This window comes from Morone saxatilis, unplaced genomic scaffold (genome assembly GCF_004916995.1).
Source record: "Morone saxatilis isolate NCDOM2014 unplaced genomic scaffold, NCSU_SB_2.0 Contig19, whole genome shotgun sequence".
In the NCBI taxonomy this organism is placed as follows: domain Eukaryota; kingdom Metazoa; phylum Chordata; class Actinopteri; family Moronidae; genus Morone; species Morone saxatilis.
In genome coordinates, this window is record NW_023339751.1 from 22,303,402 (window position 1) to 22,320,303 (window position 16,902).

At 39.7% G+C, this 16,902-nt stretch overlaps 1 protein-coding gene across 17 annotated transcripts in view; it reads right to left on the reverse strand.

Annotated features, from left to right (window-relative positions):
- col13a1 (collagen, type XIII, alpha 1) overlaps positions 1–16,902 on the reverse strand; it is a 119,439-nt gene that overhangs the window by 45,146 nt on the left and 57,391 nt on the right. For 14 of the 17 annotated variants that reach the window (XM_035664211.1, XM_035664205.1, XM_035664209.1 and 11 more), the window contains exons 5-12: positions 13,950–13,985; positions 11,924–11,950; positions 7,097–7,147; positions 3,203–3,238; positions 2,534–2,560; positions 2,241–2,267; positions 410–436; positions 282–308 (exon numbers count right to left, since the gene is read on the reverse strand). In XM_035664211.1, coding sequence (XP_035520104.1) covers positions 282–308; positions 410–436; positions 2,241–2,267; positions 2,534–2,560; positions 3,203–3,238; positions 7,097–7,147; positions 11,924–11,950; positions 13,950–13,985 — 258 coding nt within the window. The remainder of the gene's footprint in view (positions 1–281; positions 309–409; positions 437–2,240; positions 2,268–2,533; positions 2,561–3,202; positions 3,239–7,096; positions 7,148–11,923; positions 11,951–13,949; positions 13,986–16,902) is intronic. The other 3 variants (XM_035664210.1, XM_035664208.1, XM_035664203.1) reach the window with 2 other exon arrangements.

The window sequence follows — 16,902 nt, forward strand, 5'->3', positions numbered from 1 at the left end:
GGCTACTGTAGAAACATGGTGGTCCAACCTGGAGGACTGCATAGAAGAGGACCCACTCCCTCTGTAGATAAAAACGTCTCCTTATATATAGGTGATTATACATGAATGAAAACATACTTATTAATATTATATTCGATTTCTGACAATAGATCCTCGTAAATGATACTCACTGGACCTTTAAATTAAGGACCTGAGTACTTCTTCCACCACTGCTGGCTGGTTAACTTAAAAATGTGTTACTCATTGTCCAAATTGTCAAACTATTGCAAACTATGTCTCACCTTCTCCCCTTTGGGTCCAGGTTCACCCTAGAAAGCAAAAGAGCACAGGTCAATGAAATAGAAGAGTGGTTGTGCAGTTAGCTCAAAGTATTAGCACAATATTATCTCAGGACTTATATCAGACTTACTGGGAGTCCTTTGGGACCACGCTGACCCTGAAAGACAACAGCAGCTCAGTAAGTCTTGAATGTGATTTCAGGATTGATTTGCAGCAAAGAATACAACATGACTGAAGACAAATTCATCCTAATAACATGAGTAAAAATGTCAAAGTATCCATCAAGCTGATGAATTAGCTGTTACAGGAGTCTATTCCAATTACTTGTTGTGGACGAAGGCACTCAGTTTGACTTCCCATCAGGCCCTGGGGCGTGCCCAGCTTAAGTAGCTGTCAGAGCTGAGTGGCTGGTTGATTAATGAACTCAGGGAGAGGGCCCAGTAGGACACATCCAGTGCACCCCATGCTGGTGACCCCACAGGCCCAGCATCTCAAAGCCACTTTGTGAAGGCAACAGCATCTCTATACATTTAGCAGACAAACCCTCAAAGCCCTTTTCAGTAGTCGCTGACATTCGTCAGGAAGGAGACTAAGAAACAGGAGCTCATTACGGGGCCATTAATCAACATTAAACATTATTTCAACAAAGTTTAGACCCCTTTGGCCCCCTGAAAATTTTATCATTTGCACTGGCATGGAGTTCACTGGACCTGGAAGGTGCAAACCCCAGAGCTTCGAAAAACAAACCCCAGTCTGACTTCCCCCCGTCTGGCCAGGAGTAATAGTACTCAACCAGAGGCATGTGAGAAACTACTGAAATCAGCAGAGGGAGTGATAAAAGCCAGAGTATCAACATCAGCTGGACAACATTGAAATGACCAACACTGTAACATCATTCAAAAAGAACAGAGCTCTTTTATCCTGCAAATTTGTACTGAAGCTGTAAATAATTCCAAAGGGTGGTCCAAATTGTATTCATTTTCCACCTTAAATATATATATGTAATTTCTGTCATTAGGACGTCTCTTATATCAAAACAATAACAAAAGACAAAGTTTATTGATGTTGTGAGACAGTGTGGGATCATAGAAGCCCATTTATCTACAGAGTTCTCCTCCTCTCCAAAACAAATTGACACTGATTAAAACCGCTGTTTCTTTTTTCTTGTCCGTTATGGGCTCCCGTAGAAACATGGTAGTTCAACATGGCAGACACCACAGAAGAGGACCCACTCTCTCTGTAGATAAAAACAGCTCATTCGGTTCTTATATTTTTAGGTGATGAAAATGAAAATGTAGCTGACAATAGATCCTCATAAATGTTACACATTAGACCTTTAAATGACACCCTTTATTATCCATTGAAACTGACTGTTGAATGTAAACTTAAATAGTCTGTGGAAGCTGGAAATCTCCATACTTGCTTTGGCTCTGTAATAGCTGAGGATCAGCCATGGGAAGTTATCTTCAGATTATTAGTTACAACAGTGAAAAGATTTTTTTTTTTTATCTGCATGGCTAATAAATAATTTAATTATCTGAGAATACAGGATGTTAATGCTTGAGGCATTTAATAATCTCAAGCCTCAGTAAGTAAAATTAAAATGTAGTACCCATTTCAGTTGGTAAGAGTTTTACCGAACCCTGACTGAAAGCCAGAGTGTGGCTAACAGCTCCCATCTGTCTCGACCTTTTCCCTTCTGCATGCTACCCACTGTTAGCTCATTGCTGGGTTGCATAAATCAGTCCAGCACTGTTTTCCTTATGACTTTGTGGGTACAAAATAAACACGCAGCAAACAACAAAACAAGATTCAACACAATTATGTTATATTTTCTTTGGCTTGTTATTGTAAATTTCATTACATGCCCAAGAAGTACATCAACGGTTTTATGAGTGCTTGACTGGTGGTAATGGTATTGTGACGCAACTATGTTTATGAAAAATGTAAGGAATGCTTACCATGTCTCCCTTCGGTCCGTTCTGTCCCTGTGTGAACATTAAAACAGTGAGTGCAGGTGGTAAAATAATTTAATCAATTTAAATTGATTTCCTTGGAAAAACTTCTTAGAAATAGCCATAGCATGTTTAAACCCACACTGTATGACACTAAGAGAGAATTCATTACAATAATGACCATAATCATTGTTGGCTTAATTATACTTATTACCACAGGCAGTCACAGTTCCGGGAACTGAAGGAGCACTCAATTACTCAATTATTTCACTTTTTGACAGGTACTTGGGGAAACTCACAGGTTTGCCATCCAATCCGATTGGACCCTAGGAAAGAGGAAGAGAAGGAGATGTTTGAGCACATAATGGAAAGCAATTGCTTTGCAGATTTCTGCACCAAAAGCTGTCCCCATTATAGCATCAGTTAAAAAACTGGTTGTTTGGCTTAATGCATAACAATTAAGGTAAATTAAACAGTAAATGTAGATTAATTAAATGAGGTTGTAGTAAAATGAAATTTATGTTATGATTAGCCCAGATGATGGAAGCAATATTGCAGCAATACTAGTAATTAAAATAGTATTGTAGTTTTTTGTGGCCACCTATCAATCTGAGTGCATTGTAGCTGCAGCTGCAGCTGAGCAGCACTCCAGACAGTTAGCAAAGAACTATTTTTTTGCCATTTCTGTATCTGTTCTTGTATTGTTCTTAATAGGGAATTAGAATAAATCACGGTTTTTGTTTCAATACAAGATTGCCTACAACCCTGTTAGTTTGCTTTTTTAACCCGTAACAAATTCTGAATGACTGAAATGTTTGGGAACTGTGGAATAGCTTTCATGATTTGTTCCTAACTAGTTCCTTGGTAACTAATAATTACTAGTATGTACTAAATCAGAAATGTCCAGCTTTTACACAAATCATCAAAGAATCATGTACAATAACAACCTGCCACACAGCATGACTTACTGGAAAGCCTGGAAATCCTCTTGTTCCAGGTTGTCCCTAAAGAGAAACAGAACAACAATCAGTGTGTTAGTTGTACCTTTGTAAGTCATAAAAAAGCAGGTCAGTGAAGGAAGATACAGTCCTCTCCCCTGATCCCTCTACCGCACTGAGGTATTTGGTGAGTAGTGAAATTGATTTTGACGTAAGGAGTGATACTGAAGACCCTGGGGAATACATTAAGTATGTGTGAGCACGCTCTCTCTGCACAGGAGGAAATTAGATGCTGGAATGGAACACTGAAAAGAAAAGAACAAAGAGTTCTAATCAAATAAAGATGTACGACTAGTGAGGGAAGGTGAATAAGTTCAATGAATGTATGTCAATAACAATTAGCCAGCATACTCTGATGGTGGCCTGTTTGTGCTTTTCTACTCTGCTTCTCAGACTGGCACAAGACATTTAATATCCCTGGGAAAATGAAAGAAGCGAAAATAAAGATGTAGGGGAAGAGGTGATTGTGACTAATGAAACAGATGGAAGCAGTGGTAGTTACAGGGAACTTGCCAGACACAAGTTCATGGATTTTTATATGGGATTATATAATTTGACAAATCTTAACTCAAGAACAAAGGTTAATTTCAGGCTCAAATTTCAATCTTGTGAGCAAACTCTAACTGTGGTTCAAAGTTCTACAGAAAACGTGCTTAGATGATGAATTTAATTTAAAACATTTTTTTGTCAGACTAGCGTGTTAAGACTTTTCTTCTGTGTCTGTTGTCAAAGTATGATTTCCAAGAGTTAACTTTCACGTTCAACTTTTAACAAAAAACAAAAAAACACAAAATGCTCATAAAAATGGAATTCCATCTGAAGCCCATGAAATGCTTTTGAAATCTTCTAAAATCAAGAACTAACTTTCACACTCAATATTTACAAACAACATGAAAAAGAAACCCTAAAAGTGCTCATAAAAATGGAAAATAACCGTCCACTATTGAAGACTATGGGATGCGATTGAAAGCTCCAGAAAAAGTAAAAATAATTTGGCTAATTATAGTCATTCCAAGGTCAAGAATCACCTTTTACACTCATTGGCTTCCAAACTGGCATGGAAATGCATTTCAATAATTTGCATTGTAAACAAGGATTAATTCCATTAAAATGGTTTCCTGTGTACTGTATTTCCGAAGTCATTGTGCGTGTGCTATAAAACATCATGTATATATCTCTGAAATATTACTTTTTTGCTTCAAGCTGTTAAGTTGAAAACCTTTCTCACAGTGGAAAATAGTTTCTCACTTATCCATCTAACCCGGTGAAATGACAATGTGGCCAAAGCACTTGGCTCATCTAAGCTGTCATTTCCTCTCGTTCTCCTCACCTCTCTGTTGAATCAACTCCCTTGTTCCATCTAAGGTCACGGCTGGAGTCTCCATGTCAATCTCACCTTCTGTGGTAAACTAGCTTCTAAGTGTTTCTGACTGACTGGCCCTCTAAGTTCAGGACTTGGCTCCTACTGCACGGAGCTTCCTCTGCATCCTGTTATTCATCATTACAATCCAGGAAGAGTGGGCACACACCAGGTATACATTGTAGTAAGTATCAATTAACAAAACAGATGTGTGCTCTGCTTAAGTTGGCTAGACTTTTGGTTATGCCATACTTTTTTTAAAGTCATATTATGCAACAAATGGTCCTCCTGATAACAAATAAGAAAACGAAAAAGAAACACTAAACTCATTTTCCTCCCAAGAGTTTGGGTTACAATAAGAGAATCCATTAAGACCTGGTGTCTGGATAACTAACATTGACCCTAGTTGGACCAGGATGGAGTTTCTCACTTTGCTTACTGATAAAACAAGCATGACTAATGATCCAATTTAAGGCCAAGTCACAGTTCCAACCCTCTTTAACAATGCTGCTGTTTCCTCACAGTCTGTAATTATACAGCATTATTCTATCATTTGTGGTTCATTCACCCAGTCTCAATTATGATTTGGTTTGGCTGGGCTACCATATTCTTGAGCCTTGTGCCCTACAAAAGCCCGGAAAGAACAAGTCTCTCCAATTGTCTAGCTTAATCAATACAGTCCCTGACAAAAGTCTGTCACTATATCCATTTTGTAAACCACCAGTTATAACCTGACTTCAATTAATCAATTGGTTTCTAAATGGCTCATATGAAAAACTAAACCTCCCAAATTATGGCGGTTGGATCATACTAAAATAAATTTGCTTTCACTGAAGAAGAGTGATCATAGTAATGAACACAGAAAGGTCAGCATTTTGCAAGACAAAATTTTTAGTTGTCGCACTTACCAGGGGGAGTAATGTGAAAATTGACAGACTAATTTACTAGTTGGTGATTAGGGATCAGTATTTGATGGCATCTGTAGCGACTCTCGAGGCTTGAAGACTGGCATCCAATGCGGTTTTGAGCGCAAGAGTCATACAATTTATCGATGAGTCATTCAGGAATAGCAAAGAAATGCAGTTTACATCGCCTCCCAGATTCATCAAGAATTCGTTTGGTTTCGTCTTCAATGTTCCTCTTTCACTTCGTACCCGCAGACGATGCTCAATGATGGTTCAGTGTCTGGTGACTGGGCTGCGAGTCCGTGGAGCACCTTGATCTCTGTCGCCTTGGAGGAACTGTTGATGTGAGAAGATGGAAGTTGCGATGGACATCGCGCTGCAAAATTTGGGACCCCTGTTTATGGTTGGAATTGCTAAGAGGTAGCAATGACTTCTGATATTTTAGGCTATTGATATGCCTTCCACCTGCAAATCTCTCGTACACGGGCGGCACCCCATACTGGAACCGACCATGTCCCTTTCCGCCACGCAACAACTCTAACCTCGTTTTCCTGGGTGAATCTCGGATCCATGCAGGCTCCAGTAGGTCTCCTGCAATATTTGCGGCAGCTGTGATGTAATTCAACCTAAGATTCATCTGAGAAATCCACCTTCTGCCACTTTTCCAGCGTCCATCCTTTTAGCAGGCTGTGGGCCTTGGCAAAGCCACACGTTTTTTTCAATTGCCTTTTGTTTAGTGCTGGTTTCTGGCACTGATTCGACCATGGAGGCCATTTCGAGACAGAATTCTACAAACTGTTCTGGTTGACACGGGGACTTGAGGTGACCAGGCCCTGGTGGAGCTCTGCTGCAGTGGAAAAGGGGCTGGCCTTAGATTTTCGAGCCAACAAACGGTCCTCCCGAGCAGTTGTCTTGCGGGGTCTGCCGGACCTGGGCTTGTCCAAAAAATCTCCAGTCTCTTCAAATCTTTTTCTTTTCTTTGTACTTGACGCTGAGACACATTGAAAGTGTCAGCCACCTCAGCAGTGGATCTGGTCTTCAGCCTCTTGATAATCAACGCTTTGGTCTCAGGGTGAATCTTAGGCATGTTGTCAGAGGTCAATTGCAGTTGATGTGAAGGTCTGGTGTGCTGGGGTTCCTTTTTATACACACCTTAGTGGTGTGATTGATCAATTATTGATCACAGGTGAGGCTGTAATCTAGGATTGGGGTGCATCATATGACAAGTGACGAGACTTTTGTCTTTGCAAAAACTGACTCAGTGGGCTTTTACCAAGCTGTGAACGTTAGAATGCTTTTCAGCAGTTTCGTTTGGCACCAAACATCATTATCAAAAAGCTGTTGAGGTTGAAATTAGCCATTTCTTGTAAAAAAAAAAAATGATTAGACATATATTTGAGGGGCACTTAAGGTCAACTTGTACCAAGCGACAAAGACTTTTGTCAGGGACTGTAGACCTGAGCAGTCCGTTGGTGTCTAAGAACCTGATGTGTTAACCAGAGCTCTACTGATATGGTAGCTAATAAAAAGCTTGGCATGCAGGATGTTTGATTCAAGATCAGAGTTTTATTAGGCGTAGGGAGAGGTGAAGACACTTACAGGAGGTCCTCTTGGTCCAATGATAGACAGACCTGGCTCGCCTGGTGCTCCCTAAAGACAGATAGAAAGACAGGAAGAAAACATAATGAACTGATGAGATGGAGAGAGGATTCCACTTGCTTTACCTGTCATCTACTACAGATAATATTAGAGAAATTTAGCACTTTGATGAATTTCGCTGGCGGTTAATAGCTATAGCAGGGGCAAATACATCCATGAGCATCTGTTCAACAGACATTGTGTGTATATCCAACACATTCTTACTCCCAATTTGTGAAATAGTGCCACTGGGTCAGTGGGCTTTCATCGTAGGTATCCCTATATCATCATTTTGAAAGTGCAGGGCTCCACAGTCAAGTTAGCAACAATAAATATGTAACGTCCGCGACTTCCAGTGAAGTAAATATTGTAACATGTTACATATACGTATGAATAAAGTGTAACTTGCATAACATGCGTAACTTACTGTGTTACTTAAAATTGTTGACTTTTGGCTTCACATGGGACATGAACAATGCCCTCTTGGGTTAAAGTCCTGTGTTTGTTTTAGAGCCTGACCAATATATTGTTGGTTGACATTATTGGCCGATATCCAATATGCTCTGATATGAAAACTGTTTTTTGTGGTAAGATATTGATGTCACTGCAGAGTTTCTGTGATTTACAATACTGTGGCAAGCAGCACAATTTCTTCCCTTTATAATCAGTATTGTTTCAAAAATCCCATATTACCCAGTGCAACTGCAATCACTGTTTTAATGTACAGACTTTCTCACTCTTAAATGACTTTGAGGGATACCTACAGCATCATAGTTTAAAGCAGAGGGCCTCTGGCCAAGCTGCAGTATTTGCAAATTCAGAGTGAGGCCGGGTTGGTACAGCATAAAGTCCTCCTCTCAGTCGAAGTGTGGTGTCATACTCAAACTGCCTGTGAAAACTGTATAATATCTTCTGTGGCTCCAAGTCAAAGAAAATAACGATGACGTCATTGTTATGTCATCAGGGTTGTCCTAGAGACTAAAGATTGACAAGTTCATGTCTCATGATATACAAACTTCTGCAATCACCTGCCTAGTACATTTTGAAAATGCCTGCCTTTCAACTCCAACTACTACTTTGTGCATGGCGCAGTCATGTTATCATAACTCAACAGTGTGACTTAAAAGGTCAGCAGTAGGGTACAAACAGTGGAGTGTCTTTGGGCTCTGGATTTGGCGCAAAATAACTGATTTGCACTGTGACAGCGGCAATTTGTGGCCCTCACTGCACAATCCCACAAACCAAAACAGGCCAGACTGGCCCAACTCAAGTTTCCAGCACACTTATTAGTTTCTCTCCTTCTGAAGGGAAAACCTGTCACAAGGACATATCTCATAGTCCGAGTCATCCATCAAGACAAAGGTGATTCTAAATACTTCTGAACAAATGTGTACTTATGGAGGCCAAGAATTTGTTTCTCACTCATGGTTTGATGGTAGAGGTATCACTCAGGGGTTAGGCGGCAAAGATAATGATGGAAAGAGAGGGTTTGTGTCATCTGAGGCAGGTTTTAGTTACTCCCTTGGTTTTCTACAGTTTTAGTAGATTAGACAAGTGAAGATCTGCAGATACACTTGTGCAGAGATTGGATTACTTTGGTTGTAAGGTCAAGGTAACAAGGCGAAGTTAGAATCACAACTAAAACCAGGACCCACTCAAAGCAAATACACACACATAAAACCAATTGCTGTGGAGTCACAAGCAGACAAACTATGTAGATCTCATTTCCTTCTTAATTACATTTTCTCAAGCCCATAAAGAGTAGAGCGTCCATCTGCTGTGGGTTTCCTTGCAAAACCAATCCATCATGTCTTTCTGTTTTTTCTCTCAGCCGGGTTCAGCTTGCCAGTCACTTGCCCCAAACACTATCCCACAAAACCAACAGAAATCATTTGTTTTAAGAATTCAGTGTTCTGGAAAAGCTCATCTTCACTTCTTCTCTTTGTGCCTGCCCCACTCTTCCTTTCCTGGGGAAGATGATTCCTTTTAAGAGATTATCTACAGCCAAGTCTGCTGTGCATAATTCCTGTATTTCTTGATACTCTCTGTCCTGGCAGCTACTGTAAGAGACTTTCCACACATGGGACAAATCTCAATCACACTATTACAATATTTTCCCTGCTTAAGAATAAAAAGGAAGCCAATAGATTATTTTGGATGCCAATATGTAGAGCTATGATCCAAAAAAACGCCACTACATCGTCTGCTCCTCCGCTTACCGTCTTGGTGGTCAGGTTACTATTTCTGTTCTCTCACGAGTCAGGCCGAGGCTGAAACTACTTTTGTTTTGACTGACTGATCATATTATGTTGCTTGGCTAACAACCACACTTGTCATTGTGGTATGGCAGTCAAGAATGTGCTGAGTGTTTCCACTTTCGTTGCGCATTCGACACCACACGTCACAAATCAGGTTGCATTTGATGAGAACAAATCTGTAAATCTGTTTGTGGCTTTGATACAGCTGATAAATGGGGATGTTATGATTGCTTCACCAAATGTAGAGGAACAGTTTTGAAGAGTTCAAATTCAACAAGCACTTTTTTTTTTGGCCAACCTGGGAGCAGCGGAACACAGAGGGGACACACTTTTTGTTATGGGGAACATCTTAGCAAACAGTTGCCTCTTTACACATCCTGCAGACACAAAAATTATTATCATATCGTTTTGGTCTCCTTTAACTTCTGAGAAAAATATCTGGTTCATTAGCTGATAAATGTTCTGTTTCCTCCACCAGCTAGTTGCTAACCTTGTCTGTCTGCTTACTGGGGCTGGGCAATTGCTGGAAACTAGTGATGGGAATTCCAGCTCTTTTTAGTGAGCCAGATCATTTGACTCAGCTCATCAATAAGAGTCTGCTCTTTTGGTTCCCAAACACATGTTCATTTAGCACCACTTCTGACTTTTATGATTCAGCCAAATTTAGCAATATTTTGACTTATGTTTATTATACTGAACCTTATCATTTCCAGAATACCATAATGTCACATTAGTTTGGTATATAAACCTTAAATAACATCAAACATTATTGTAGTTAGTGCACTGTTTTATTCAAACTATGTTTTGTATGTTGACAATACAAAAGTCTCACCATGCTTGTGTCTTAATGTTCTTACCAAAGTGTTTCTGGATCATATTTAACAAATTGCTGTAAGATCATCCTTCCTCTTGTATTGACCAAAACTAAAACTTTGAGGTAAAATAGGCTAAAAAAACAATACAATAAGCTAACTATGTTAATGTTAATATAAAAAATATTTGTTGGTGTTGCTGAAAATAAATTGCTCAACGTTTTGGGTTATATGATCAGTGAGAACAATGAATGAAGTTAGTGACAAGTGCATTTGCAAATTTCCTAATTGGTTTGGAACCTGACAAGCAAAACAGAAAAAAGCATTCTTTTTCTTTGAGCCATCGGTTGATGACATATCCTTTATTACAATGGTTCTGCTCAAAACTGGTGGCCTGGTTTGTTAGACAGCACCAAGGTTTCAAGAACCGGGTGAAGAACCAATGTGCTGGAAAAACACAAATTGTGTGTATCCTTGGGGCCCTATAAATGTGTTGAATACATTTCCTTCCTCAGAGAGCATTTGCAAAGCCAATTTTAAAAGTTGACTTGTCTTGGGATTGTTTACATCCATGCTAATTAGCTAACATTCCTTTCCTTGCCTTTTTGTTGTATTGCTCCATTTCCTGGCATGTTAAGGCCACCCCTTGATTGGTGGAATAGTGTGCATTATTGGCATGCGTCCCTATGAGAACAAACAAAACAGGAACTCACTCCTAAAAACATTGCTACATGGCACTAAAAGTGATCAAACACTCCACAGGGTACCTTTAAGTCTCATTAATGCATTTAATTTAATGTAACCCCCACATCCGAGTTCATTTTCACTGATGAACTTAAAATCAGCCTTCTACTAACTGCAGCACACATCACATACCCTTTGCAGGTGGAGTTCATTACATTGAGGTAAATAAAAGTGATCATTTAGATTTTTATGTTCTCGGACTGCTGACATTGGCAGATGTATTGCATGTTTACTGTCTCTGTTGACACACTTCTGCAATTCATGAAGCCATGTGGGATATATCAGAGTCTACAGTACTTACATATAATCTCCACCTTGAGGCCCATATCAATCTTTTCTCTCCCAGCTGGCAGCTCATATTTATGGTAACTTCAACATGACAGAAAGCTGAGATTTAACTGTTGCGCAACGCACCAGTAACAACATTTATTTATCTCAATACATAACTCTACTCATTCTACATTTTCTTTGAGAATCTCCTCATGTACTCTGCTGTGGCCTCTATAAATGTCTCTCCACTTTCTTTAGGGAGTCTTAAATTAGAACTTTCAGACGCTTATGTGACAAATTGTTACTATTGTGTTTCATGGTGTAAAGAGTTCAGGTAATCCAACCAGGGTGGGAAACCATTTACAGAATGTGACCCTCATGCTGTTTAAAAATACAGACCTGAGTCCCTGATATAAATCACATGCTACCTGTGCGTACAATCCACTGCGCAGCTCTGCACTTCTAACCACCAACACCACCACCCACTAAGTCACGTTTTAGCAATGTCTCAAATGACAGCCTATTTATATTGCACTGTTTTTGACTCATCCTACTTGCGCTGATACAAGCAGACAGGGTTGAGATGGCCAAAGCAACAAAGGACACAAAACCAAAGCCAGAAAATGATAGGACAAAGCAGTTTGTCTTTGACTGCTGGTAATTTGCTAAATTTCTCTGCTAATGGCACATGCTCCTAAACTTACCTTCTCCCCTGCTTGTCCTTTTAAGCCCTGGGATCAGTCACAGCAGTCGCATGCAAAAAGGTGTGAAGAGGAGAGAGACACAAGAGAGAGAGGAACCAGTGTTACAGACATGGAGAGGGTTCAGGGCATGCAGCATCCTCAGGACTAGTGATGGGGAGGTGGTGAATGAGCTAAGGGGGGCTAGTGTATGTGTAAGTTAAGTGGGGCTAAGTGGAAGCTATAGGCTTCAGTGTGCTTCAAGCAAAGTGCTTGTCAGATCATCTGACAGTGGAATGAGGGGTCCAACTATTTAACAGATTCATTCATGCCCATTTTATGCAGCTTTAGAATACAGCCACTTTCATCACTTATCATTTGTGCAATGCTGTAACTGCATTCAAGGAGACACTGTCCAAATGTTATCCCCAGTTGTACAATTCAGAGAGTCCTTGGATGGACGTTTAGATTTGGTGTGGTGGCATTGTGTACAACCAAGTTCGCTTGGAGCATACTGAGACCTTGGAAATTGCTGTGTGATAAAGAGCAACATGAATCCTGAGGAGAGATACAATAAGTGCAGCATCAGGATGGACTTTCCTAATGGATACAACAAATTTGAGAAAGGGTTTAACATCTAACTACACTTTCTTTGAGAGGGGGCATGAGGGCAACACAGCTCTATTTTGGGGGTAGAAGAAGTTAGATCATCATGTCAGTTCAACAATACTGTTGTTTCATTTAAAATAAGACAAAAAAAATGACCAATTACACATGAGTCTGCTCTTTTGAATATAAATATAAGATATCTGCTATGAAAGACCTTATTCAGTCACTATTCAAACCCTTGGCCTGTAAGCTGTGGAGACCATAGTGTCCATATGAATAAAATATATCCACTGTTATATATTACCCACATGTGGCAAATAGTTTGAAATATTGCTGTATCCAACATAAATGTTCAAAACTAACCAAATAAATGGTGTGGTAACCCTATAAATTACAGGCCATTAACTGCACAGTAATGTCTGGAAGTAATCCCAAAGTAAAACAGATTTTGTAATACATTGCAGCCTGGGTGGGCTGAAAAGGACATTGAGTTTAAAACACAGCAACGTCCAACAACTAAAGAATATATTATATACAACTGACAGCTGCAGGAAAGTCACATTAGGGGTATGTGTTTAAGCTGTTTCTGTGCATGAGAATATGGCACATTGCCAGTATCACTACGTATTTTATAAAATGAGACTGAAAAGGTGGGGCTAATTAAACAACCACTATACATAATATGAATAGTAACATTAAGAGTATCTGAAGTTGTGGTAATAGTTGTATTTTGTATAGTCATACCACAATGAACTAATAACAATTATAAATTTTACATTATCAACATGCTCACTTAAAGCTGACCAATGACAAATGGTTAACAACAGTGATGCTGTACTTCTAATATTCATATAATCAATGATACATTTAGTTAAAAGCCTGAGATTTCTGTTCAGGTAGAAGATGTGCAAAATTAGGGTTGAAACGAGTATCTGGTACAGATAACGTAGTAAAATGTTCATTTAAAAAACTAAATAAAAGTAAATTGCTGTTCTGTAAATACTATAAAAATAACAAAGTCTGATCAACCAATATCAATATCAGACCTCTGGTTAGTTCCGTCCATTAGTTGGTTGAACAGGTAATGGTGTAGATACAGATAATGGTGTACTCGCTCATCCCTAGACCAAACTATGCTGAGGTGTGAATGAGGTCACAGGATTCTTTGAACTAATTAGAATGATAAAGGTGTAATTTGGTGAGCAAGATGTCAACCAAATAGTCTGTATAAACCCACTCCCCTGAGCTCTTATCAGCCAAAATAAGTGAAATCACTGTTGGGGTGAACTTTAGGTATGCAGTATTATTATGAATAATTCATAAACATAGCAACAAGTCACTGCTTTCCTTAGAACTCATATGTTTCTTTTGTCATTGGCCATATCATATTGAATACAACCACTGCTACATTGTGCTTGATGCACAAGCCCAAGTCACTCACCATTCTCCCAGGAATCCCCATACTTCCTTTGTCACCCTATTGACCAATGCAGATTCAAAAGGAACAGGGGTCAATAAGACGGTTAGACTGAAGTGAACTCTTAAAGGGATACCTTGACATGTAGGCTTGTACACTCTTTGGCATTTTCAGAACACTGAATGAATCTGATCTCGTCTAATTAAATACAATTTGAATCAAATTCCACGTACATAATAAGGTACTATATTGTAGATACAGAGTTTGTAAAAGCCCTAATGCCATGGTATCCATTTAAGGGTTAGAATCATTTGTGTTGAAAGATCTTAGTCAGTTAACCATGCCATGCCTAATGGTGAGACTAGAGACAAGCATTCCACGATACTGTGCAGTGCACTGTGGCTGTGGCTCAGAGGCAGAGAGGGTCGTCCACCAATCGGAAGGTTGTTTGATCGATCCCCGGCTCCACCATTGCATGTCGAAGTATCCTTGAGCAAGATACTGAACCCCAAATTGCTCCTAATGCTGTGCATCGGTGTGTGAATGTGTGTGAATGTGTGTGAAAGGGTGAATCTGGCATGTATTTATTTTTTAAATTTTATTTAATTAATTAAAAGTGTGTGAGGTTTACTGTAAAATTACCGCAACCACATCATTATCAAATCTTACCTCAAAATGCACTTGTATCGCACCGCCTTCTAGTTTGAATTCTGTTTTGGGTTTTGGCATTGTAATTTCTTCCGTTTCTTTAGTACTTTGATTTATGATATGTATATTCTGTGTTTTTATTTGTTTCTATGCTATGTTTTATGTGTTCTTTGCTTGTTGCTGTCCAGCGTGTTACATTTGTCCAATCAGATAGCCAAGGGTCACATAATGGGGACGTTAACTAATACCAACCGTATCTCATTTGTGTAGAGTAGGCTGAGTCTGGACATAGATTCAGCTGTTTTTTTGTCCCAGTACATCAGATGTGCTGGTATCTCTGTCATTAGTATGCAGTATATTTTTGAAAGCCTTTAAATACTATCAGGCCACTTGGGCTCTTTGAAGCCCTGTCCAAGGTCCTGATTTAAACCAAGACCAAGAAAAATGGTTTTAGAGCTGGGGGCTTTACACAGTGCCTAATGTGATTATTTGCTGCAACCACAAAATACAACCTTCACTAAAGTGGCTTTTATAGCCATGAGACGAACTGAGTGTTTTGTAAAACCTCATTTGGCTCATGTGTTGCACTACATTCCACAGACAGAAACCTGATCGCTGCTGCACTGTTCCTCCTGCTGCACGCCCCAAACATGTTTCTACTCATTTTCTTCCGGTCTGAAAAGACAGTGGTCAGGTAGGTTGTTTTTTCTGTACCAACACACACACATCTTTCCCCTTGTATCGCCTGTCACTCTCTCGTGTGGTTTTCAGATTTATTAGGGCCTTGGTAGTCTCCCATTCACTGGTGTCTCACACACACACTAGGCCCTGAGCTGACAAACACACTGCAGTCAAATAGATTTATGCAGGTCCTTAGTGGTGCAATGCCGAGGTGTCTGTGGCATATTTACAGCCTTAATGAGCCTTATAGTCTCAGGCCAAACACACACACACACAGCTGGCCGCAGTCACACCAGCCTCACTCACTCACCACTAGAATAAAGACAACTTGTGAAATAGACACCTTTAGACACCATATGTGTGTGATAGAGTTTTGCACTGGGGCAGATATCTGATGTTAGCCTCATTATGAGTGAATTAATCATTCCTAAATTGCAAGTCAGTAGCTAAGGAGTTAGTAGGAGTTACAGGAATACAGCACACTGTGAGTTTGGCCACTTGCATGTGGAGAAATATACGTTTTATGTGCGTGTGTGAGGTGAGAAGGGATCAGTCTGTTCACAATCCATTCATCATATCAGTGGGTCTACCCCCTTTGGTTATAAAGAGCTATAATGTCACATTCTGAAATAACCACATTCTATATAGAAAACACTGCTCCCTGATTTTCAATTCTTACAGGTCATCTTTCCAAAAACCACATCCTCCAGCCCTCATTCATTCAAAGACCGCTGGTGATTTAATTCCCCGCTGCTTGACGGGTGTAATCAATCACAAATCCTGGAAGGGATCTCATCCTTGCTTTGACACACAATGTCAGCAAAACCCCAGCAAAGGAACAAAACATGGGGCCTCTCTCTGCTTAAGACTGTTTTATGGACCTGTTTCACAAGTGAGCTTGTCAGAACAGAACGGGGCCTTTCTGGTTGTAACTGGCAACCCGGGAAAAAGGTCAGACACTAGATGGCCACCTGTTGTCATGATAGAAACCATGTGGGTTTGACATGTCGAGACTGCTAGTTCAGCAGAAAGAGGAGGAGTGTTAGATTAAAGAGAGGGATAGAGATGACAAAACAGAAGCAGATTTGTTCAGAGATTATATAAGAATTAGACTCAAAGTGTAGCAGAAAGAGGGATAGAATTGGAATTAAAACATCCAAGAGGCCATGGCAGGATCTAGCTGGCAGCTCATAGTGTGATGAATATGGAGTGTTAACGTTTTAAAGCTATAAGCACTCAGTTCCACTGCCATACTGACATCTTCCATGTTGAATGTCTCTGGATGGTTTGTTTAATAAAAAGTTCATGCTGAATGCAACTCTGTTTCTTTAAAAATACATCAATACAAAACAGGTTTGCATTACCAAATGTGTTTTGGAGGGAATGTAATCCTGCCTAGATTACATTTTTTAATCTACAAAAGGAAACATTTATTGATCGAATCTACAAAGTATTATCAATCATTTCCCGACCTACCATGTATGGTGAAAATGTCCTGGTCTCCCCAACCTAATATTATATGTTATGCTGTGAATTGTTCATCTGCCTCTCTACATACTCTGATATGACTCAAATGTGTGTGTGTGTAAGTATGTATCATTTATGTGTGTATATGTACATACAGTAGGTACGGAAAGTATTCAGACCC